The sequence below is a fragment of the Protopterus annectens genome, chromosome 1.part1 (genome assembly GCF_019279795.1).
Source record: "Protopterus annectens isolate FY-2018-M chromosome 1.part1, PAN1.0, whole genome shotgun sequence".
In the NCBI taxonomy this organism is placed as follows: Eukaryota; Metazoa; Chordata; order Ceratodontiformes; family Protopteridae; genus Protopterus; species Protopterus annectens.
The window spans coordinates 449,676,529-449,701,900 of record NC_056726.1 but is presented as its reverse complement, the minus strand read 5'-3'; the positions used below and the strand labels follow the sequence as shown (position 1 = coordinate 449,701,900).

Sequence of the window (25,372 nt, the reverse complement as noted above, 5' to 3'; positions counted from 1 at the left end):
ATAATGCCCTCCATGGTGTGTTTGTGCTACTGTGTATGTAACACCCTTCCAGCAGTGTAGCAGCCCTCCGCCTGCAGTGTCAACCATCTGAACACCCTTGGGATTGTGTCATTTACACACACACACACACACACACACACACACACACACACACACACACACACACACACACACACACACACAGTTGGGCCTTACTGCTTACTTACTCCATTTATGTGCTGTACCTCTGACAAGCCAACTGAACAATCACTTAATGAGACTGTGGGATTGTAAAGATTAAATTATTTTCACACACACGCACTGCTTCTCCTGCCAGAAATAAATAAAAATAACCACCTTCTGACAGGGTACACCTCTGAAGTATGACTTTTACTATTATCTGGTCTCCTGCCAGAAGAAATGCTTACTGTTTAATGTTTATCCTTCCCCACTCACTGTTGATGATTTTAAATAAAAATTATGGATATTGAAAGTATGTTCTGTTAGCATAACCCCACAAGTTTACTTTGAGCTTTATTGTTTTTTTTTTTTAACCTGAAAAGAGAAAACTCTCCCAATTCTTACAGCACATTTGCTCTATATTACAACTGCCACTAAAGGTGGCTTGAATCAGACTTGCCCAGACAACTGATATATCAGTGCTTATGGTATACACCAATGTGCCATACAGTAGCTAGCCATGACCTGTTCCTACATAGTATGGAGAGCCAGATGGCCTTCTAATGAAAAGCTTGTCACTGCCATCTCACTTCTAGGCTCCTTTTAGGATTAGTTTTATTTAGTTTGTTTACAGAAATTAATTCAGGCTCCTTAGTAGAAGTGTAAGAACCAAAACAGTCAGTCTTGACACTCAGAAATTTAATTCTCCTTCATAAAATGAGCACATTCAGGAATTTAGTGCATTATCACCAGCATCAACCAAGATATGGTGAGGGGAGGGCCCTACACTCCAGCTACTTATAAAAACTCAGAGACTGCTGTACCTTAGAGAAGGTGCAATACTCCAAAATACCACTATTTCACAATTACTAAATATCCCCTAACAAGTACTCAAGCTTTTACTGGTCAAAAGACTCAATGTCCTCAATCTTTCAAGAGGTACCCATTATTTTACTAACAGAATACATGTACTAGCAGAATGGTTAACACCATGACCTGTTCTAAGAGTGGGAAAAATGTTAAAGTTTTTTTTTCCCATTAAATCAAAGTACTTTTGACTTTAAAATAAAAACGGGAAAACAGGATGTTCTTCGTGTTTCACTGCTGCAGTCATCACTTTTGGGTTATCTGCTTGCAGTAGCCTTCAGTCGGCCTGATTAACAAAGTCTTGGGTCATGCGTCGGTTGCTGTCCCTTCTTCCATGATGTCAGGTCGTCAGGGGTATAAAACATGCAGCCGACGCCATTGCATCAGTCTTTCTTGCCATGTGGTGCCCAAAGCAGAAGCAGTTCGCAAGTGCTGGTCGGCCGACTCCTGAAATTTTCGTTTTCGAGTTTCAGTACTGAAGTCTTCAATTAAAGTTAAGTATTCCGTTGGGGAAACTTTTTCTTGCTCCTTACCGATGTCAGTAAAAGTTAATAATTGCATTACTTGTGGAAAGCAAATACCTCACAAAGATTTTCATTCGTACTGTATTCCTTGCCTAGGCCCTGACCATGACGTATCTTGCTGTCGGTCTGTGCCTTATTTAATCAACACACTACCCGTCGTCGGTATATTTTTGCCTCTAAATATTTCGGTTCTCAGTTTAATTATCCGGAAATGTCATCGGTTAGCCATCCGTCTACCGGTATTCTGAAAAAGTGCAAAGATAAAGACAGAGACAGGCCGCCTAGGTCCAAAACTGCCAACGACGCTTCTCCTAAGCCAGTCATCAGTTCGCCGGTACTCAGTGAGGCGCTTTCGCAGCCCCTAATGCCTGCAACTTCTGACTCGCAGGTCTCTACTGAGACCCATTCGGAGTCCGGTATGCCACAAGATGCTTCAACTGTGGAAACTGCGGATGTCTCTACCTTGGATCGGTCCGGAGCCACTGTGCAGGCACTGGCTTCTGAGGGTGTATTCAGGCCTACGGACTTGCATATTAAACCAACGCCTCCTTCTTCTTTAAGGCCTAAACCTCGAACCTTGCCTAGAAAACCGATGCCCAGGCCACATGCTCAGGCCTCTATGCCTAAAAAACAAATGATAAGAATGGCTGAAGACCTTATAACTTTAATCAGGGGAAGCCAACCATCCTCTTCTAAGAGACCTAGGACTGAATTTGGTTATGAATCTTCTGACCAGGATTCTGATTTTTCTGATTCTTCTGATAATCTGGATTTCCCCTTATCTATTTATGAGGATTCTGATGCAGAGGACTATATTCCCTCTGCTTCTCCTCCAGAGGATTTCTCTTTTGGTGAAACCTTGCACACTCTAAGGGAGCATTTCCACTGGGAAAGCCAGTATTTCTCGGATTCAAAAAAGAGGCTTAGGGACTTCTTACTCCTGTCTCAACATAGGCCTTTAGCTATACCTCCTGTACTAGACATTGTTGACGATGCCTTTTCGGAAAATAGTTTGGCCCCTGATTCTTTGCCTCCTGCTCCCAGGAAAACCTGACAGATATTACAGGATTCCTGACTCTCACAAGTTCCTTTTTAAAAATCCTATTGTGGATCCAGAGACCATTTCACAGAGACCCAAGGGCATTAAGTCTTCCACTGCCAAAAATCCTACCCCTTCTGATAGAGATTCCAGGGAGCTGGATAGATGGGGTAAGAAGGTTTACACTTCTGCAACTTTAGCCATTAGGGCCTTAAACTGATAGTTTCATATGTTAAAGTATCAACACCATATTATTGGATTGCTTAAACAGAAAATGATGTTGATTCCTGACTGTGCTGAAAATAAGGATTTACAAGATTTGATGCATTCTGCTGAACAGGTTGGAAACATACTTTGTAATGTGGGTTTGATTCTTTAGAGGCCTCTTGCAGGGCTGCTGTCACTGGGTCTGTACTCAGAAGGCATGCTTGGCTTAAGGAGTAATCTTTGCCTGATCATGTTAAAGCTAAACTGTTGGATGCTCCCTTAAACCAGGACCGCCTGTTTAGCAATAAAGCTGAGGAAGTTCTTAAAAAGATGGAAGATAAAGCTAAATCTATGCAAACTGTTAAAGATTTCTTATAAGTTCAGCCTCCAAGATTTAGTAGGCATTGACCTTCTAAGAATTGGTCCTTTCCTGCTCCTTTCAGGCCTTCTCATTCCAAACCCAGACCCAACAGAAACCCAAGTTTCAGTCCCAGGGTACGCACAAGACTAAGCAGTGGGGGGCTTCCACTTCCAAATCTGGGAGTAGTAAGACTCCCCACTATGGAAAACTGTCTCAATGACTTGACTTTAAAACTTCCAAGCACTCCTCAACTGACTGCTCCTTTGGGGGGAAAGATTGGTCTGCAGGCCAAAAAAGGGAACTCATTACCCAGGACAAATGGGTTTTAAATATAGTGCCCCAAGGATACAGATTTCACTTTCACACGTTGCCAATGCCCAACGGTTGGCCAGATCTACCCCCAAATCAGTGGGCGGAGTCTCAAAAGCAAATAATCTCTCTTTTAAACATAAAGACATAAAGGCTATTCAAACTATACCAGAAGAGGAAAAAGGACAAGGTTTTTACTCAAGACTTTTCCTGGTACCCAGAAAAGACAATTCATGGTGTCCTATCCTGGACCTGTCTACTCTAGACACCTTTTTGGTGACTCCAAAATTCAAGATGCTGACTCTTCAGCAGTTGCTTCCCATGCTAGGAAAAGATGCCTGGATGGCAACACTCGATTTAAAGAAAGCTACCTGCACATCCCAATCCGGGAATCTTGCAGAAGATACCTATGCTTCAAAGCAGGCTGCAATCACTACCAGTTCTCTGCACTGCCCTTTGGCTTATCTACTGCGCCCAGGGTTTTCACAAAGTACCTATCCCCAGTCAATGCATTTTGCAGGCAAAGATATATTCAAATATGCCCATACCTGGACGATTGTCTAATTCAGGCAGAAAGCCAGGACATACTTCTGAATCATCTGGCTTTTGTACAAAGAGTGCTAACTTGTCTGGGGTACACTATAAATGAAAAGAAATCACACCTGGTACCCTGTCAACAAATTATATTCCTGGGAGCAAGCTTGAATACAACTTCCCAGATGGCTTTCCTCACGCCAGAGAAACAAATTCATCTGACAACCTACTTCAAACTAGTGGCTACGAAAACCCTGTTATCTGCAAGGCAAATATTGCAAGCCTTGGGGTTCATGGCCTCCTGCATTCTTCTAATTCCATATGCAAGACTGCATATGAGGAAACTACAATGGTATCTAAAAAGCCTATGGTGTCAACATTCTCAGGATCTGGAAGCAACGATTCCTATCATACCTTGCCTACACCTGGAATTTCTTTGGTGGGCAGAGGCGTGTCACCTAAACAAGGGACTACCATTCACAACACCCTCTACCACCCAAACCCTAACAACAGATGCATCAGATTATGCATGGGGGGCTCATTTGGTAGGAAAATGCATTCAGGGAAATGGAACCCAAGTCAAATGCACCTGCATATCAATCACAAAGAAATGTTAGCTGTACAGAATGCTCTGACAGCCTTCAAGGACCACATTCTTCCAGGACAATTAATGATAAAGACGGACAACACCACCGTTATGTGGTACATAAACAAGCAGGGGGGGTACACATTCTTACCCCCTCTGCAGACTAGCCATGGCATTTGTGGAACACAGCCTTGAGCTATCAAGTGCATTTACTAGCTCAATTCCTGCCAGGAAAACTAAATACACTGGCAGACGAACTAAGCAGAAACCTCATGGACCCACACGAGTGGAAACTGGAACCAAGGATTTTCAACATGTTGACAAGCAAATGGGGGAGCCCAGATATAGACCTGTTTGCCTCCCCCAAAACTATCAGTTGGACAAATTATGCACAAGGACTCCCCACAAACAAGCTTGGAAAGTGGATGCTTTGTCCTTCAGCTGGAAAAACCTATCAGTTTATGCCTTTCCTCCTCTGCCTCTGCTCTCCCAAGTACTACTAAAGATCAAACAAGACAAACCAAGGATGATTTTGATTGCACCAGACTGGCCACACCAACACTGGTACCCACTCTTGCACACTGTGTCACTGTTGGCCCCATGGCACCTGCCTCAGTCTCCTACTCTAATGTTTCAGCAGGAGAACCAAATTCTGCACCCTCAACTTCAAACACTGAATCTAGCAGCCTGGCTAATTACATAATTTCTCCTTTACCATCCCTCAGTAAACCAGTGATGGATATCATTTTAGAGGCAATGAGGCCTAGTACTAGAAAGTCTTATGCTGAAAAATGGAAAAGATTCTGTGCCTGGAACCAATCTCAAGGGGTGAGCACAACAGTGCCCAATTTACCTCAGATTTTAGAATACTTAACTGAGATGCTTCATAAGGGCCTGTCTTTCTCCTCTATCAAAATTCACGACTCGGCCATCTTAGCTCATTATAACACAGAGCCGCCCCCTATTCTCTCATCCACTGCTTAAGCAGTTCCTCAGAGGGGCCAAAAACTTACGACAACCCAGGAGAGCTCCAACTTCAGCCTGGGACCTCAACTTTGTATTGAAAAAGCTCACTCTTCCTCCTTTCGAGCCAGCAACCACTGCGGGCTTAAAATTTCTTTCCTGGAAAACAGCTTTCCTTTTAGCAATCACGTCAGCAAGAAGGGTATCTGAATTACAGGCCCTCATGGCAGTGCAGCCTTTCATCATCTTTCATGTGGACAGGGTGTCCCTCAGGACCAATCCTTCCTTCACGCCCAAGGTGGTATCCAGTGTGGCTCTTCATCAGTCCATACATTTGCCAACCATCTTTCCTAATCCACAGAACAAAGGGGAACAGATTCTGCACTCCTTAGACGTGCACAGACAACTTAGATTCTACTTGGACAGAACTAAACCTCGAAGGAAATCTGATCAACTGCTTGTGGCATTTGCTGCAGGGGCAGAAGGGAAGCCTATTTCAAAGCAAATGATTTCCAAATGGATAGGCCATTGCATTCATTTCTGCTACAAACACCATGGAAATCCTATCCCACTGGGGATCAGACCCCACTTTACCAGGGTTGCATCTATCTCTACAGCCTTTCTCAGATGCGTCCCTACCAGGGACATCCTAGAAGCTGCCACCTGGAGTTCTGTACATACTTTCACCAAGCATTACCATCTGCCAATTTTATCTAAATCCAGAGCTGGCTTTGCCACTGCAGTCTTGCAGGGTCTTTTAGCTGGTCCTAATGCTATTTAAATTCCTCCTCCTATCTTTAGCTTTAGGAATCTACCCAAAAGTGATGACTGCAACAGTGAAACATGAAGAACATAGTACAGTTGTGTACACTTACTATAAATGTAGATGTTTGAGTGTATTCCCTGTTGCAGTCCTGGTTACCCTCCCTCCAGCCCCCTTTCTTATTTTGGATATACCTTTACTTTCCTTTTCTATCTTCAAAAGCTTTTTGGTGTATTTGCTTTTTTGTTGGAGGTATAACCTTGTATATTTATAGATTTAATTGCTTCCCATTAAGGGGGCACCTGACATCTGGGGCAAGAAAAACTGATGTAATGGCAAAGGCTGCATGTTTTATACCCCTGATGACCTGACGTCAAGGAAGAAGGGACAGCAACCGACGCAGGACCCAAGACTTTGTTAATCAGGCCGACTGAGGGCTACTGCAAGCAGATAACCCAAAAGTGATGACTGCAACAGTGAATACACTAGAACATCTACATGTATGGTAAGTGTACACAGCTGTACTTTTCTCATAACTCAATGCTATGAAACTGCTAGGTGGTATACAGATATCCTAGCACTCAAGGCTAAAGTCATAATACTTTTTTCTTTGTTGGACTAATTCCTCCATTACCTGAATTAGCACATCACTAAAATAATCAAAATTAACATATCAGGGATTTGGCTCCATGGTACGGAGGGAATAAAGTCTTAACTGCAGTTCAGAATACCCGAGATCAACCAACAAACTGGGAACTGAGGGAATTGATAAGGCAGGGTGGAATCATGGCCAAAGCCACCTCACCCATCCTGGGAAGGGGGTCAGTCCTGCCTACTGCAATGTCAGCATTTACTACACAAACAACTGCAGGGCATTCATTATATGACCTGGAGACAAGTACTTGGCTACGCAAAGTCACATCTATGTGGCAGCTACTAGTAAGGTGCATCAGACCTGCATTTCAGATGCTGGGATGTTAAACACAATGTGGAAATACCCTCATGACTGTTAGGATAACGGCAATGCCGTGTAAAGCTCTCTTCCATGTGATGGGGAATGAATGATCATGGCTGTGCCAACTAGGCGGTTGTCAAGCAAAGCAGCAGAAGAAAAGTGTATACACACACAAAAAAATACCACTGACGCTTGAATAGAAATCAGTCAAGTTGGCACTCAGCCTCTTCAAGGTGGCATCTAATTAGTCTGTTATGATTTACAACTTCATCTAGTACGCTATAAATATAAACAAGTTTGGATCATTCAACAATCACTAATCCAGCAATTCATCTCTCCAGGTAATTAACTCATCTGTATCAAGTTGGAAAACTATAATAAATAATTTTAAAATCCTCCATTACAAAAAAAGCAAACAGTCAACAGAATTGTTTTTGTATGTAATACATTGAGCTGACTGCAAATTAATATAACTGCAGTTCATTTCAGTAGAACAGATACACTAAGCACAGGGTACCCACTTGCCAAGTTATTCAAAATTAAGTGACTGTAAACCAAAGCGGTACCTCCAGTGTCACAGGCAGTGAAACTTTAGATGCAATTTAAGACCAGATGTATATAGCTCCCCAAACTTCCACCCTTAACCCCACACATAAGTAAATCTTTTAAGCTCTATACACAAGCTAAGGAATAATGCAAACTAAACAATGTTTCCATAAGCATAAGAATATATTGTTTGGCCCAGGGCCCTGAATTCAAGAATTCACACAAAGCCAGTTTTAAAAGTACACATAACCACTGGTATGACAGTTTTAAGTATTTGTTTCCAATGGGCATTCTGTCAGGGCAAGTAATTTTAAAATGATAAACACATCACAAAAATCTTATAAAACAGAAAAATTATTTAAAAAATAAAGTTCCTTCAGATCAAAGCTAAAACCACCTGTTATTACTTATCACCGAATTCGCTTGCTACTAAAATAAACTGTAAGGCTTAAATTATCATAATAATGTGCTTTGGGCCAGAATAACTAAATCAGCATCAATATAAAACTGTATCAAAATTTAAAATCTGCATTAAATGTCCATGATAGATTTCAAGGGGTTTTCTAAGTGCAGTGCGTGTTGTTTTTCATAGGTTCATAGGTTCATACTAGGCTATCTGCCCTAGGGCATTTATAAGCCTAGCCAGAGTGTGTTTGGCTTTCGCCACCCATTTTAAATTAATTTTGCTATACCCTTTTTTGAGGTTAGTATACTGTGCCTCTGTCTAACAGTGACACAAAAGTGATACCCGGGGTAAACCTACGATCTCCCATCCACTCATCAAGATTCCTCTTGAAGAGAGTCAATGAGGGACTCCGCCTAACCTGGACTGGGATTTTATTCCAGAGTGAAGGGAGCCTCTGGGTTATGAATCTGTCCCTCCAGCATGTCCTATTTATTTCAGTGCTGAGGTTCAAGTCTCTTGAGCGCGTAGCTCGATGGGATTTGGATTTTCTGAGGTGCAGCATGTCCATTAATTCCAGGTTGGACATGGCTTTGTACGTCAGGCACAGATCGCCTCTGAGCAGGCGGTATGCCACTGAGCAGAGCTGGAGTTTCTTTAACCGGGCAGCATATGGCATCTGTTTGAGTCCTTTGATCCTCTTGGTGAGGTACTTTTGGGGTCTTTCCAGTTGCTGCAGGTGTCTGGTAAGGTACATCCCAAAAGGGGCATTGTACTCAATTATGGGCCTGATGAGGGATGAGTAAAGAGGCACGATGACCTCCCCTGATCTAGATGTGAATCCCTTCATGATTAGGTGGGCTATATAAAATGTTTTTCTAACCACTTTGGCCACGTGGTTGTCAAATGAGAGATTGCTATCAACTTGGGTCCCCAGGTCCCTAATTACTTCTTCTGTACTTAATGGATTACCACCTATGTGGTAATTTGTGGGCACTTTGTTTTTGCCAATGGGGGGCTCTGGCACCAGTTGTCTGTTTCTATGAGGCCCTTTTGTAGGATGCTTGTGTCGGCTGGAGAGTCGATTATGGTGCCCAGTTTGCAGTCATCTGAGAACTTGGTCAGCCACAGTCCTTCCGTGTTGGCCTGTACCTCCGAGAAATATATACAGAACAAGAGAGGTCCCAGGACTGAGCCTTGTGGGATGCCACTTGTAACTGATTTGGAGTCTGACATGGCTCCAGCAATTCTAACCATGTGGGTTCTGTCCTTGAGCCAGTTTGCAACCCATCTAGTGACATAGGGGTTTATATTTAAGCTGGTTAGCTTATCTATAATGCCCGAGTGGGGTATTGTATCGAAGGCTTTTGCGAGGTCCAGGTAGGCTGTGTGGACCACCTTCCCCTCGTCAATGGCCTTGGTCACTGTTTCAAAGAAATCGACCAGGTTTAAGAGGCAGGATCTGCCCTTAACAAAGCCGAACTGGGTAGGATCCAGTGTCTGTAGGTCCCCAATATCTTTATTTATGAGGTCCATGATGATCCTTTCCATAGCTTTGCAGACCAAGCTAGTCAGGCTTATGGGGCGATAGTTTCGTTGAGGCACCACCTTTGTGGAGTGGGACCACTGTTGCTGTACGCCACTCTTTGGGTACATATCCTGTAGTAAGGCTGAGATTGAACAGTAGTTTTATGTTTGGGTTTAGCTCTTCTTGGAGTTCATGTAGGACGCAGCCCAGGACACCATCTGGTCCCACTGATGCTGTGTTTTTTGCTTTGGAGAGGGCAGCTCTTACCTGAGCATCTGAGATGTCAGGGGGGCAGCACTCTGCTGGGATAGATATTTGCCCTTTTGGTGGGGGGGGGAGTTTGCTCTGAACCTGTCAGCTAGGATGTTGGCAATGTCTGTGGGTTCGGTGTATTTTTTGTCATTTTGGGCTAATTCTGAGCATATCTGGGAATTCCCACCCAGGTTCCTAACATAACTAAAGAAAGCCTTGTGATTATCCTTAGTGTCCTGTGCAATTTTTCTCTCGAAGCTGGCCTTAGACGATTTTATGAGTGCCCGTAGGTTTTTGCTAATACTGATCAGAGATGCCTTCCCTTTGTGGGATTTTGCTCTATCATGTAGTAGCTTGCTCCTTCTATTGTATAGTTTGCTTATGGCTGGGGTCCACCAGACAGGATGTCTGCCTTTGGAGGATTGGGTCTTGGTTTTATTTGGGATTGCATGATCCATGCATTCCTGAAGGTGTTCATAGAATGCGTTTATAAAGGATTCTGCAGTCTGGGCCGTATTTTCCACAGGCCCGGGGGCTTTGAAGGATTCCACCTCGGTTTTGAGGAGTGTGAAATTTGCTTTAGAGAAGTTTTTCACTGTGGTTTTCTGGGCAGGGGGTGGGGTCGGGATGTGAATATCCAGTGAGATTAGTTTATGGTCTGATCTTACCAGTGAGGGATACACTTCTGGTCTGGAGCATAGAGTCCCCATGTTGGTGATGATCAGGTCCAGTATGTTTTCCCCTCTTGTGGGAGTGGTAACAAGTTGTTCCATAGCATTTGAGTTTATAAATTTGAGGAACCTTTGGGCTAGGGTGTTGGAGCTAGAGTAATGCTCCCAGTCTATGTTTGGGTAGTTGAAGCCGCCCAATATAATGGTGTTTGGAGAGACCTTCATATTTTCCAGTGTTCTTAGGAAGGCCGAGTGGGGTTCCTGGGTTTGGGAGGGTGGTCTGTAGCAGGCTATAAACTGGAAAGCAGTTTTACCCACTATTAGTTGCACATGGATAGTCTCTGATGCTTCATGCTGTGCCACCAATCTGGAGGTGTGAGTATCTTTGACAAATATTGATACCCCCCCCTCCTTTTCTGGTTCGGTCCAAGTTTTGGGGCCGAAAAGCATGGTATGAGGTATAACCTGGTAGTGCTGGGGTGCTCTCGGGAGCCTTGAACCAGGTTTTTGTTACTGCACAGATATCGATGTTCTCCATGCTAAGGAGAGTTTTGAGTGCATGCATCTTGAGGTTTAGACTTCTGCTGTTGAGTAGCATTACTCTTAGTTTCTTATCCCTTGTGATACCTATGGTGGTGGGTTTGTCTTTTGAGCCTTGCCTAAAAAAGGCACTATGGGGGTAGCAAGAGCCTTTGCCAATATCCGAAAGCCCAGGGGTGACAGGTGCAAGCCGTCCCTAGCGAAGCATCGTGGCTTGTCGAGCATGTCATCCCAGGCTGACAGGCATTGGATCCCCTTTGAATGACACCAATACTTAAGCCAATTGTTGAAATTGATCATCTTGTCTTCATATTGTGGCATCATTCTTGGTGAGGGTAAGATGCTACTCAAGGTCAGGGTCATACCGGCCTGGGCTACATGCTCAGAGAGCTCCTCTATGTCCCTTTTCATGTAGTCCAGGGAGGTACGTCTCAGGTCATTCACACCAGCATGGACAATGACTGAGTCATATTTGTACTTGCCTTGGACTGACCTGAGTGCTTGCGTTATGTGGCGGATCCTAGCACCCGACAGGCAGCTCACCGTGACTTTCTCCTTGTTCAGCCTGGTGAGCAGGACGTCAGTGTGCCTGATGATAGAGTTACCTATTACAAGTGTATCAGGTGTGTTCTTTAGCCTTAAGGGCTGTGACTGTTCGGCACACTGGCTTTGTGAGGTATGTGTTGCACGTGTTTTATTTTGGGGTAGCGGTTGCTTGGGTGTCTGCTTTGGAGGTCTCTGCTGCTTAGGCAGATCTTTATTTAGAGCCTCCGAGAATGTTTTTCTGTGTTTATGTGTTTGGTTTGCTGTCGTGGTAGGTCTATGTGAGGCTGGAATTGTAGTGAGTGTGGTTTCCTTCTCCTCCTGACTGGTTACGCCAGTACTGAGTTGAGAGAGCTTAGCTTCCAGTTTGGCTATATGGTTGCATCTCTCACATGTGTTGGAATTTGTTGGGAGGAGGAGAGGGTTGTCTGTGTACATGAGGCAGTTGTAACATTGCCTCAAGATTCCCAGATTCACCAGCTGGACCGGAGAGGAGACTGACAACTGACCTTTGGACATGCTAGAATAGCATTGGGAATTCCTTTATAATTAAAAAAAGGGCCAATGGGGAACAAGGTACTCGAGGGGAGTTTGTGAGGGTGTAGTGCTTTTAATTTTTTAGTGCTGACTTATATAATTGCTTTAGTGAGCAAGTGCCAGGTAACTTAAATGCAATCTGTTACAGGTAACTTAAATGCAAAAACGACAAACAGTAACTTCCTTTCAAGTGAAACAAGGAAATAAGTACAGTAAGCAATGCTGACATCAATAGGGATCCACAGAAGCGCTGAAAAGCCGCGTTTTAGGTGGAATTAGCGTTTCAGGGAAATAACAAGCAAACAAACAACAAGCATACAAACAAAGCTAGATTCAGCAGGCCTGGATCTAGTCTATGCTACAGCAAACAAGGTGTACCAATTTCAGTAAGAAAGAGTTCAAATATGCAGGCACTATAAGCCTTTAACCAGAAATTCCCAGCTCAGAAGGGCAGAGTCCAGCCTCTCCTCCCACAAGAGTGCAGACCACAAACCTTCTTAATGTAAAATAACTGGCCTGAAGCCCAAGTTTTTCATACACTCACTAGGTGGAACAGTGTTTAACATATCTTTCTCCTCCAAGTCATACAGTCCATCTAATGAACACAAAAAGGCAGGACAAAAATAACATTTTAGATACCAATTTGTAAAATGTGACATACTGTACAGATAAGGAAATATGCTCTAAATTCTCAAGTCCATTTCAATGAACTGGTTTAGGAATATTCATGGGCACACATAAAATAAAAATAGTGATGTACATTAAAGCATGCAATACACAATAAAATGTATGAATTATGCTGCAGTACTAAATAGTAGGTTTACAATATCTTGATAAAACATTTGTCTGGTAAAAATACAGAATGGTCAACAAATATCATACTAAAAAAATTACTGAGAAAAAATGCCTTATAAATGAACAACTCAGAATAAACTGTTACATACCGCTTGCTTAGAAGTGGGTGCTGTTTCAAGTGCTTAAGCCACGACTTCCTTATTGCATTACGAAACTCATAGTTCTGCCGAGCTGACAACACAGCAACCAGAACGTCATGCCGTCGAGATTCCCATAGTGGAAATAAGAACGAAACCCCTAAAAAAAAATCCATAGCAAGCTATTCATTAAAAATTATAACTCTTAAAATGCACAATTTAAAGAGGAGACACTCCTTCAGCTGCAAAGATGATACGCGTTTGGATTTCCACAAGCTCTCATTTTCATATTCTATGACCCTAAGACAATCTCCATATACATTTGCCTCTTTTCATATGGCTAGAGCTACACAAATATGGCTAGCACTACACAAATATGACTACAAAAACAACTAGATATAGAAGGCCAACAATCCTTTGCCTGAATGACAACTAGCTCCTTAGTTTATTCTGCTACACTCGTGTGCACTTCAAGGTTAAAACATCCCAGCACTTTCTCTTGCATTCAAGCATTTTCCTGTAATTGCTGATACAACAGATAAATAATTTATTTGTAGAATGTACTTGCTGCAGGTGAATGATACTGGTAACCTTTCACTTCTAGACTCCACCAGGCCAACGCATCTTTAAAGGTCTCTCGTGACATGCCAGTTCCTAAATGCTTTAGGTAACAATACAAAAATGTGTAACTGTTTTTGATATACACACACACACACACACACACACACACACACACACACACACATTGTATGTGTGTGCATGTGTGTCTGTATGTGTATATATGTACAGACACACATACACACACACAGATATATCGTATATAGGTTCTGTTGGCTTCATCAATGGGAGTTTAGTCATCTGGTTAAATTACCATATTTGGTCGACTATACAGACAGTCAACAGGTACGAAAGATTGACAATCCCCAGTTACGGCAATACTCCCTTTTCCCAGGTATTGTGTCCTCTCAGTTAGTATATATAATAAGCAGGGGGTATGAGGGGATGTTCACTTTTTTTTTTTTTCTTTAAATACTTGGATGTTCCAAGAAGCAATCTCGGCGCATACCTACTACAGAGTCACCGTTTCCGAAGTAGAGTGGTTTACCTTCAGGATGTCAACCTACACTACATCGATCACAAATTGTTGAAAATCAATTTGGGTAAAAAGCAATGTTTTATGTAGGGCAGGAGGCCCTTTCATCCCCCACCTACACACACACACACCCATACATATACATATATATATATATACACTGATTCCCTTCAGAATTTCGAATTCCCAAAACCTCAAATTTCATATGGTGAGACCATACAATCAAAGTTTTAGAACTTTGAAACTCTGAATGGAGATCTGCATACAGCGCAGAATAGGAAATTCTCCCTTTTTCTCGCTGTAGTGCGATCTCGGAGATGGTATATTTAAATAGCGGGGGTGGGCACAGCCCCCCACATGGGGGTGAGGACGGCTTGCCCCCTTCCAAAAACAAAATACAGTTGTGTACACTTACTATAACTGTAGATGCTCGAGTGTATTCACTGTTGCAGACATCACATTTGGGTTATCTGCCTAGAGGTAGCCCACAGCCAGTCTGAATACCAGAGTCTTGGGCTTTTCTGCGTTGGTTGCTGTCGCTTCTTCCATGACGTCACTTCGTCAGGGGTATAAAACATGCAGCCGACGCCATTACATCAGTTTTTCTTGCCCCAGATGTCAGGTGCCCCCAAAATGGGAAGCAATTGCATGGTATGTAATACCCCCAGCAAAAAACAAATACCAATGATATAAGATATGCCAGACAAAAAGGATGGGAAAGAAATCAAGAGAAGTCAGGAGGATGGAGGGAGGGTAACCTGGACTGCAACACTGAATACACTCGAACATCTACATTTATGGTAGGTGCACACAATTGTACTATGTTCCTCGTGTTTCACTGTTGCAGTCATCACATTTGGGTTGATTCCCAAAGCTAAGGAAGGGTGGAGGTAGTTATGAAGCATTAGTGCTGGCAATCAGGCCCTGTAAGACTGCTGTGGCAAATCTGGCTCTGGATTTAGAAAATATAGGCAAGTGGTAGTGCTTGGTGAAAGTGTGTACAGAGCTCCAAGTTGCAGCTTCCAGGATGCCCCTGGTAGGGACTCCCCTGAGAAATGCTGTAGAGGTAGATGTAGCCCTCGTGGAATGAGTTCTGATCCCCTGTGGGGTGGGCTTCCCATGGTGCTTGTAGCAGAAATGGATGCAGTGTGCTATCCATTTAGAAATGGTTTGCTTTGAAATGCCTTGCCCTCTGCCCTTGCAGCAAAGCTGACTAGCAGCTGGTCAGATTTTCTGAGAGGTTTAGTCCTGTCCAGATACAACCTAAGCTGCCTGTGCACGTCCAAGGAATGCAGGATCCTTACTCCTTCATTCTGAGGATAAGGAAAAAAAGTTGGCAAATGAATGGACTGGTTTAAAGACACACTAGACACCACCTTGGGCATAAAGGATTGGTTAGTCCTGAGAGAAACCCTGTCTGCATGGAAGATAATGAGACATTCCACTGCCATAAGGCCCTGCAATTCAGACACTCTTCTTGCTGAAGTGATGGCTAGAAGTAAAGCTGTTTTCCATGAGAGGAATTTTAACTCTGCTGTGGCCGCAGGTTCAAAGGGTGGAAGTGTGAGCTTTTCTACTACAAAATTAAGGTTCCAGGCTGGAGTGGGAGCTCTCCTGGGGGGGGTGGGTCTTAAATATTTGGCTCCTCTCAGGAACTAATTTACCAGAGGATGACAGAAGAGAGGTGGCTCAGTATTATAATGAGCTGAGATGGCAGAGCATGGATCTTAACTGAAGAGAAGGATAGGCCTTTGTGGAGCATTTCTGTTAAGTAATCTAGTATATGAGGTAAGCTGGGCACAATTGTGCCCATTCTGTGAGAATGGCTCCAGGAACTGTACATTTTCCATTATTTCGAATAGGATTTTCTAGTACTAGGCCTCCTTGCCTCAAGAAAGACATCCAGCACCTGCTTTCTGAGGTTTGCTGGTGTGGAATTCAGGGGATTAGCCAGGCTGCAAGGTTCAAGGTCTGTAGCTGAGGGTGCAGAATCTGGCCTGACTGCTGGGACAGCAGGGAAGGAGTCTGAGGCAAGTGCCATAGTTGTAGCACTGTCATACTGCGCAAAAGAGGGTACCAGTGCTGGCATGGCCAGTCTGGCACAATCAGGACTGTCCTTGGCTTGTCCTGTTTGATTTTTAGAAGAACTTTCAAGAGGAGTGGCAGAGGGGGAAAGGCATAGACTGAAAGGCTTTCCCAGGTGAAGGACAGGGCATCCACTTTCCAAGCATGGCTGTGGGGAATTCTGGTGCAATATTTGCTCAATTGATAGTTCTGAGGGGAAGCAAAAAGGTCCACCTCTGGTGCCCCCCACATGTTCCTCAAAAGCTCGAATATTTTGGGTTCCAGTTTCCACTCATTTGGATCCACGAGATTTCTTCTTAAGTCATCTGCCAGGGAATTTAGTTTGCCTGGCAGGAATTGAGCTTGTAAGTGCACTTGGTTGCTCAAGGCTGTGTTCCACAGAGCCATGGTTAGTCTGCAGAGTGGGTAGGAATGGGATCCCCCCTGCTTGTTTATGTACCACATAACTGTGGTGTTGTCTGTCTTTACCAATAGTTGTCCTGGAAGAATAAGGCCCTTGAAAGCTGTCATAGCATTCTGCACAGCTAACATTTCTTTTTGATTGATATGCAGGTGCATTTGCTTTGGGTTCCATTTACCCTAAATGCACTGCCCTACCATGTGAGCCCCCCCATGCATAGTCTGATTCGTCTGTTGTTAGGGTTTGGGCAGCAGGGGGTAGAATAAAAGGGAGTCCCTTGTTGTGGTTGCAGGCCTCTGCCCACCAAAGGAACCCTGTCCTTAGGCAAGGAATGATAGGAATCATTGTTTCCAGGTCCTGAGAATGTTGACATCAGAGATTTTTTAGGTACCATTGAAGTTTCCTCATATGCAGTCTTGCATATGGAATTAGTAGAATGCAAGAGGCCATGAACCCTAGGGTTTGCAGTATTTTTCTTGTAGATAGCCAGGTTTTGGTGGCCAGTAGATTGAAATAGTTTGTCAAATAAATTTGTTTCTCTGGAGTGAGGAATGCCATCTGGGAAGTTGTGTTCAAGCTTGCTCCCAGGAATACAATCTGTTGGCTGCGTACCAGCTGTGATTTATTTTCCTTGATGGTGTACCCCAGTGAAGTGAGAAGTCTCTTTACAAATGCCAGGTGCTGAAGTAGCAATTCCTGACTATCCGCCTGAAACAGGCAATCGTCCAAGTATGGGTAAATTTGAATTCCTCTCTGCCTGCAATACGCAATGGCTGGAGCAAGGTACTTTGTGAATACCCTGGGTGCAGTAGATAAGCCAAAGGGAAGTGCAGAGAACTGATGGTGCATAGAGCCTGCTCTGAAGCATAGGTATTTTCTTCAAGATTCCCTTCTGGGAATATGCAGATAAGCTTCTTTTAAATCTGGGGTTGCTAGCCAAGAGTCCTTGGCTAGAATAGGAAGCAACTGTTGGAGAGTTAACATTTTGAATTTTGGAATGACCAAAAAGGTGTTGAAAATAGACAGATCCAGAATAGGACGCCAAGAGTTTTCTTTTTTGAGGACCAGAAACAGTCTGGAGTAAAAACCTTGTCCCCTTTGTTCTGCTGGGACAGGTTGGACAGCCTTGATACTGAGAAGAGAAAGTAGTTGCTTTTGGATCTCTGCCCACTGGTTTGGTGGTAGGTCTGGCCATCCACTTATGGATGGGAGTGAGTGGAATTGGAATCTGTATCCCTGGGAAACAATGTTTAAGACCCATTTGTCTTGGGTAATGTATTGACAATTTTTGGCATGCAGTGCAAGTTTTTCTCCTAAAGGTGCAAGTACTTGAGCAAGGCTTGGAAGAGTTAAGGATAAGTCATTGTGCAAGTTTACCAAATGATGGAGGCTTACTACTCCCTGTTTTGGACATGGGAGCACTCCATTGCTTAGATCTGTGCATAGCCTGAGACTGAGGTCTTGGTGGTCTGCTGCCCCTGGGTTTGGACTAAGTAGGTCTGGAAGGGACTGGAAAAGACCAGTTTGTTGAAGGCCAATGCCTACTGAATCTAGGTGGATGTACTTGTAAGAAATCATTAACAGTTTGCATAGATTTAGCTTTCTCCTCCAATCTTTTGAGGACTTCTTCTGATTTATTACCAAATAGACACTTTTGATTTAATGGTACATCCAGTAATTTTGCTTTGACATGATCTGGCAAGTTTGTTCCTAAAGCCAAGGATGTCTTCTAAGAAAAGACCCAGTAACAGCAGCCCTGCAAGATGCTAATAAAGCATCAAACCCACATTGCAAAGTATGTTAACCAACTTGATTAGCAGAATGCATTAAGTCTTGTAAATCTTTGTGTTCAGCACAATCAGGACTCAACAACATTTTTTGTTTAATTAGCTCCATAATATGCTGCTGATACTTTAATATATGAAACTGGCAATTTAAAGCCCTAATGGCAAGTGTAGCAGAGATGTATACCTCTTTTCCCCATCTAATCCCCTGGAATCCCTGTCCGAAGGGGTAGGATTTTTGGCAGTTGTAGCCTTAATGCCTTTAGGTCCCTGGGAAATGGTCTCTGGATCCGCAGTAGGATTCCTATAAAGGAATTTGTGAGAGCCAGGCACTCTATAGTACCTGTCAGATTTCCTGGGAGCTGGAGGCAAGGTTATCAAGGGTAAGACTGGATTCCAGGAAGACAATCTACAATTTCCAGAACAGGAGGGATGGCTAGAGGCCTGTGCTGAGGCAAGCTTAAAAATTCCCTGAGTCTCTTTTTGGACTGGGAGTAGACCTGGCTCTCCCAGCGGAAATGTTCTCTAAGGGTGTGTAGGGTTTCACCAAAGGAAAAATCCTCTGGAGGGGAAGCAGAGGGAATGGAATCCTCTGCATAAGAATCCTCATAAGTAGATAACGGTATATCTTGGAATTCGGAAGGATCAGAGTAATCAGATTCCTGATCAGAAGGAAAATCAGTTCTGGGTCTTTTTGAGGGGGAAGGCTGGCTTCCCCTAATTAAAGTAATGGGGTCCTTAGCCATTCTAATCATTTGTTTTTCTGGCATGTGGGCCTTAGAATGCGCTTTGGTCGTAGGTTTCCTAGGCATAGTGCAAACTTTAGGCCAGAGAAATTCAGTATTTTTGGTTTGAAAGGAAGTCGTCTGTTTAATATGAAGATCAGAAGGCCTTAAAATGCCCTCAGAAGCTGGTGCCTGCACAGGGGCTCTGGACCCATCCAAGGTAGACACATCCGCAGGTTCCATAGTCGAAGAAGCATCTCACGACATACCAGACTCCGAATGGGTCGCAGTAGAGGCCTGCAAATTTGTAGAAGCGGGTATCAGGGGCTGTGAATGTGCCTCACTGAGTACCAACAGGCTGGCGACTAGCTTAACGGTAGCATCGTCGGCAGCCTTGGACCTATGCGGTCTGTCTCTGTCTTTATCCTTTCATTTTTTCGGAAGATCGGTAGTCGGATGGCTTACCGAAGACATTTCAGAGTACGGATATCGAGAGTGAAAGAATTTATAGCTACAAAAATAGCTCAACGACAAATAGTTTGGGCATTGAACAAGGCACTAAACTGACATCGATGGACGTCGTGGTCTGGGCCCAAATGGGTGACACAAGAATGAAAATCCCTGTGAGGTATTTGCTTTCCACAGGCAAGACAATTATTAATTTTTTTCTGACATCAGTTAGAGCAAGAAAAAAGGATCCCAACGGGGTATTTATCTTTTAGAAGACTTCAGATCTGAAACTCGAAAAACGAAAATTTCAGGAGTTGGCCGATCAGCACTTGCAAACTGCTTCTGCTTCGGGCACCGCATGGCAAGAAAGACTGGGGTAATGGCGTCGGCTGCATGTTTTACACCCCTGACGACCTGACATCATAGAAGAAGCGACAGCATTCAACGCAGAAATCCCAAGACTTTGGTATTCAGGCCGGCTGAGGGCTACTTGCAGGCAGATAACCCATATGTGATGACTGCAACAGTGAAATACAAAGAACATCATGGTTTTATTTCAGAGTTTCGAAGCTCTAAATCTTCAATCATATGGTCTCGACCATATGAAATTTGAAGTTTTGGGAATTTGAAATTCTGAAGTGAATCCATATATATATATATATATATATATATATACATACATATACATATACACATACACACTCACACACACACACACACACATTATATATATATAAAAAATAAACTCAGACTGCAAATTAGAGGGGGAAAGGACAAAATCCCACTCCCCACTGTGTGCTGGCCTCCTGCGATGATCTCGCAGTTTGACAAAGCAATCTACCTAACAAAACATACGATGTAAAAAAACTTTTGATCAAACGCACTGAATCTATCAACTCATCAAGAGTTGATGGACAGAAACCAATTAATTGATTCCTGAAAAATCAAATTACTAAACTGAACGGCTTTGTTGCAGGACGGGCTTGCTCTCTCTGCACTTCCCCTCAGAGCGACACATCTTATGACTTGCACATATCCACTCCAAGATTGCACCAACAATTAGAAAGAAAAAATATCCTATCCACTGTTCTACGACCCTGTACACTGCTCAAGGCAGTGCTGCAAAGTCCAGTTATTACATTATTTCAAAACCCCCAAAATACTCTTTCACCATTACCACCACACAACTGTGCAACATAGGAAACATCTTATATTCTGCAGTGTTACGGAAATATACTTAAAAATACACAATTCTAAAGAGTATTACATCAACCAAAGTACTTTGACAAAGCTGGACATCTAGGTACAGGCATTTGATCATACTGTAATGACCCAAATTGATATACAATTGTTTTATTATTTGGTCAATAATACCAGCTGTCGGCATATATGCCATTGAAAATATACAGACAGTACTGATTTCACCATGACACAAATGTCCTAAATACAAATGGTTGCAAATGCAGAATATTTGCTTTCCATTTGTGATCAAATTACTTCAGTCACAAATCAACCGCCTATGTAAAATCAAAGCTTAATTCAAACAAGGGATCTCCAATGAAAAATTATAGCTGAAATAAGTCACTACCTAAACAAATCTACCTTCCATATAAAAAAAAAGCTGCCAACTACTAACCAAAGCACCTCATTCCCTACATAAAGATTACCTAAACTAAGTAATTATATGGGGGAGGTTCCAAACCCCATACCCCATAATTTTATATATGCAGAGGGAGGGGGGAAAGAGATTTATTTTACATATACACACACACACTAACTCCACACTTGCAAAACCATAACCAAGTTAATTCACTAGGAATTGTGGAACGGCCAACCATCCGTAGCTTGATTATAGCAGAATACACTTAATCTAACCACTGTCATTTTGTAAAGTAAAATCTACAGTCAAAATGATTTGTAAACAGAAATTTCCAAGTTGGCTGCACAGTGATCAACAACTTCACTTCAGCTATCCCAGTGTGAAAACAGAAACTGAGAAAACAGCCAGTGATACTGTCAGCTTGTGTAAAGTTCATTTACTGGCTAGAAAGTACACTGCCTGGATGCCAGCAAAGAAGAAACTAAGAGAACCTGAAAGAAAATCATCTAGAAAAGGTGAAAAGAAAATAATGACTGGGAAGAATCCAAGACTGAATGCTGCAATTAAATCAACAAAGTATTAGTTTAAGAGTGTGCATACTTATGCAACCAGCTTATTGTATGTTTTTTATTTTTTTATATTTTCCCCTAACAGATTTGTTTGTTTTTCAATTGAATTGTACAAGTTATAGGACAGATTAAGGGTGGGAAAAGTTTTGAAATTTACTGTGGTCTCATTTTTTTATATGACAAAAACATGGCATTTTAACACGGGTGTGTAAACTTTTTATATCCACTGTATAATAGGTGGATATAATGACATTGCGCCATAATGGTGACACTTTCCATATTATCTTTGAATATCAATGGTCTCACAAGTATAGACAAAGGAAATATTATCTAACTATATTAAGAAATGTAAAGTGGAAATAGCAATCCCACAGGGACACAACTGTAAAGAACTCAGCATGTGTATTTAACAAAGGAAGGATTTCATGGTGGATATTCTGCAGAACATCAGGGGCAAAGAAAAAGAGGAATATTTATTTTAATTACTAGAGGAGCTTCAGCAGTGATTGAAGAAAACAAGTAAGATAACAATGGCAGATCTGTGGTAGTAAGTGGCTAAAGGTATGAGGATTACACTGGCATATATTTTATATTCCACCTAAAACTGCTATTATGGAGGTTAAAAAATGAGAGAAATAATCAGCTTTCAGAAGGGAATATTTTATATAGGTGGGCATTGGAATTTGATTTGCAACAATGAGGACATATCGGGGGAGCTAGAAGGGAAAATATGACAGATGTTAGACTTCTGAAGAAATTTATGAAAATATTTAGTATGAAAGACGGGAATTCAGTAGTAGGAACTCAGAGAGAGTTACACATTACTCAGCAAGGTAAAGTAACTGGGCTAGACTAGAGAGAAATTATAGCTCACACGAACATGGGTATTTAATTCAGAACTTAGACACCCATCCAGCAAAAATTTCAGACCATGTACCAATAATTACTAAAATAAAAATGTAGAGTAATGAAGTAAAGATAAGACATTGACACTTCCCACCTACCTGATAGAGAGACAAATGTAAGGAATGGGTAATGGAAATTCTTTGGATGTTATGAGGGAAGATGTAAATTACTGCATAAGTTATAGCTTGTGAGTGGGACAAAATGAAAGTGAAGTTTAAAAACAGGAGAGAAATAAAATAGAGAAAGAGATCTGGTTAAGAGGTAAGACATGATTAGAGAGACTGACAAAGGTTAAAGTATTACAAATTAAGAGGAATTTCACCAAATAAGAAGAGGCTCAATTGCAAAGTGCTAAAGAGAAATAAGGGAGTACCTGGATTATATATTTGAGTTTAAAAAGACTGCTGTCAAGTAACTGTTATTTGATGATAATTCCAGAGCACCAAAACTTTCTGGCCTGGCACAATGACTTCGCATCAGAAAGTGAACACTGTGGTTTCCTATAACAAGAAAAATAACCAGAGATCTTATAGGTTGGTACAAGGCTATCGGCCCTAGGGCCTATACAAGCCTAGCCATAACAATTCCCTGGATATTTCTTCCCACAATATTTACTTCCCTGGACCCCTGTCTAGCAGGGTGACTGACATGATTCCCGGGGTGAATTTCCTATCTCCCATCCAATCATCAAGGTTCCTTTTGAAGAGGGCCAAGGAGGTGCTCTGCTTGACATGTATGGGCAGTCTATTGCAGAGTATGGGTAGTCTCTGGGTCAGGAACCTATCCGTCCAGCATGTTTTGTTCATTGTGATGACAAGGTTTAGATCTCTGGAGCGTGTGGCTCTGAGGGATTGGGATTTCTTTAAGTGGAGCATGTCCAACAGCTCAGGGTTTGGCATGGCCTTGTATGTTAAGCAGAGATCGCCTCTGAGTAGACGATATGCCACAGAGTATAGCTGAAGTTTTTTTAGACGGTCAGCATATGGCATCTGCTTTAGGCCTGTGATTCTTTTAGTGAGGTATTTCTGTGGCCTTTCCAGCTGTTGCAAATGTCTTGAGGTACATACCAAATGGGGTATTATACTCTATAATGGGTCTAATGAGGGATGAGTACAGTGGGACAATGACCTCCTTTTTTCTGGATGAAAAGCCCTTAGTGATGTGCCACATAGAAGGATTTCCTGACTGTCGTGGCGATGTGGTTATTGAAGGTGAGACCACTGTCCACTTGTGTCCCTAAGTCTCTTATCACACTTTCGGTGTTTAGTGTACTGCCACCTATGTGGTAATTCACGGGTACATGTTTTTTCCCCAAAGGGGATAACTATACATTTCTTGACATTGAGCTTGAGCCCATGGCTCTGTCACCAAGCATCTGTTTCTGTCAGGCCCTTTTGTAGAATATCCACATCATTTGGGGATTCAATAATGGCTCTCAGTTTGCATTCATCTGCGAACTTTGTTAGCCAGAGTAACTTAATGCTGGCCTGTACTTCAAAGAAGTAGATGCCAAACAAGAGCGGTCCTAGGACTGAACCCTGAGGTACTCCACTTGTCACAATGTCTGAAGCTGGATTTGGAGTCGGCTACTTTTACAGTGTGGGTTCTGTCAGTAAGCCAGTTGGCAACCCATAGAGTGACATAGGGATTCATGCCTAGCTTAGTAAGTTTATCTATGATTCCAGAGTGAGGGATGGTGTTGAAGGCCTTGGCGAGGTCCAAATAGGCTGTGTAGACCACCTTACCCTTGTCCATGGCTCTGAAGACTGATTTGAAGAAGTCAGTCAGAGACAAGATCGGCCCTTCATGAACCCAAACTGAGTGGGGTCCAGTGTTTGAAGGTTGCCAATGTCTTTGTTTATAAGTTCCATGATAATACTTTCCATGGTCTTACAGATCAGGCTCATCAGACTGATGGGGCAGTAGTGTCCGGGATTCAAGGTGGATTCCCCCCTTGTGGAGTGGGATAACTGTAGCTGTGCACCATTCAGTCGGCACGAAGCCTGAGGTGAGGCTATGAATAAACATGACACTTAGGTGAGGTGCCAGGTCATTTTGTAGTTCATGTAGTACAAAACCCGGGATGTCGTCTAGTCCCATGGATGCTGTATTCTTAGCTTTGGATAGTGCATTTTTTACCAGTGTAGCCTTTATTACTGGAATTTGGCAATCTTTCGGTATTGAGATGGTCCCTTTAGGGGGTGAGAGCAGGGTGAAGTTTGCACCGAATCGATCTGCCAGGCCATTGGCAATATCCTTGGGATCAGTATATTTAATGCGATTCTGTTGTAGCTCAGAGCAGATCTGAGCATTGCCATTTAGATTCTTGACATAGCTATAGAATGCCTTGTGGTTGTCTTTGGAATCTTTGGAAATTTTATTTTCGTAACTAACTTTGGAGGATTGTATGAGGGATCTCAGCTTCTTACTGAGGCTGGGAAGGGAGTTTTTTGCATCTTGGGACTTTCCACTTTTCTGCAACACTTTCTTCATTTTGCTGTAAAGTTTGTTTATGGCAAGGGACCACCAGATTGGCTTCCT

At 42.7% G+C, this 25,372-nt stretch overlaps 1 protein-coding gene across 8 annotated transcripts in view; it reads right to left on the bottom strand.

Annotated features, from left to right (window-relative positions):
* B3GALNT2 (beta-1,3-N-acetylgalactosaminyltransferase 2) overlaps positions 1 to 25,372 on the bottom strand; it is a 1,092,678-nt gene that overhangs the window by 803,330 nt on the left and 263,976 nt on the right. For all 8 annotated transcript variants that reach the window (XM_044075837.1, XM_044075856.1, XM_044075828.1 and 5 more), the window contains one exon: positions 13,232 to 13,379. In XM_044075837.1, the coding sequence (XP_043931772.1) occupies positions 13,232 to 13,379 (148 nt within the window). The remainder of the gene's footprint in view (positions 1 to 13,231; positions 13,380 to 25,372) is intronic.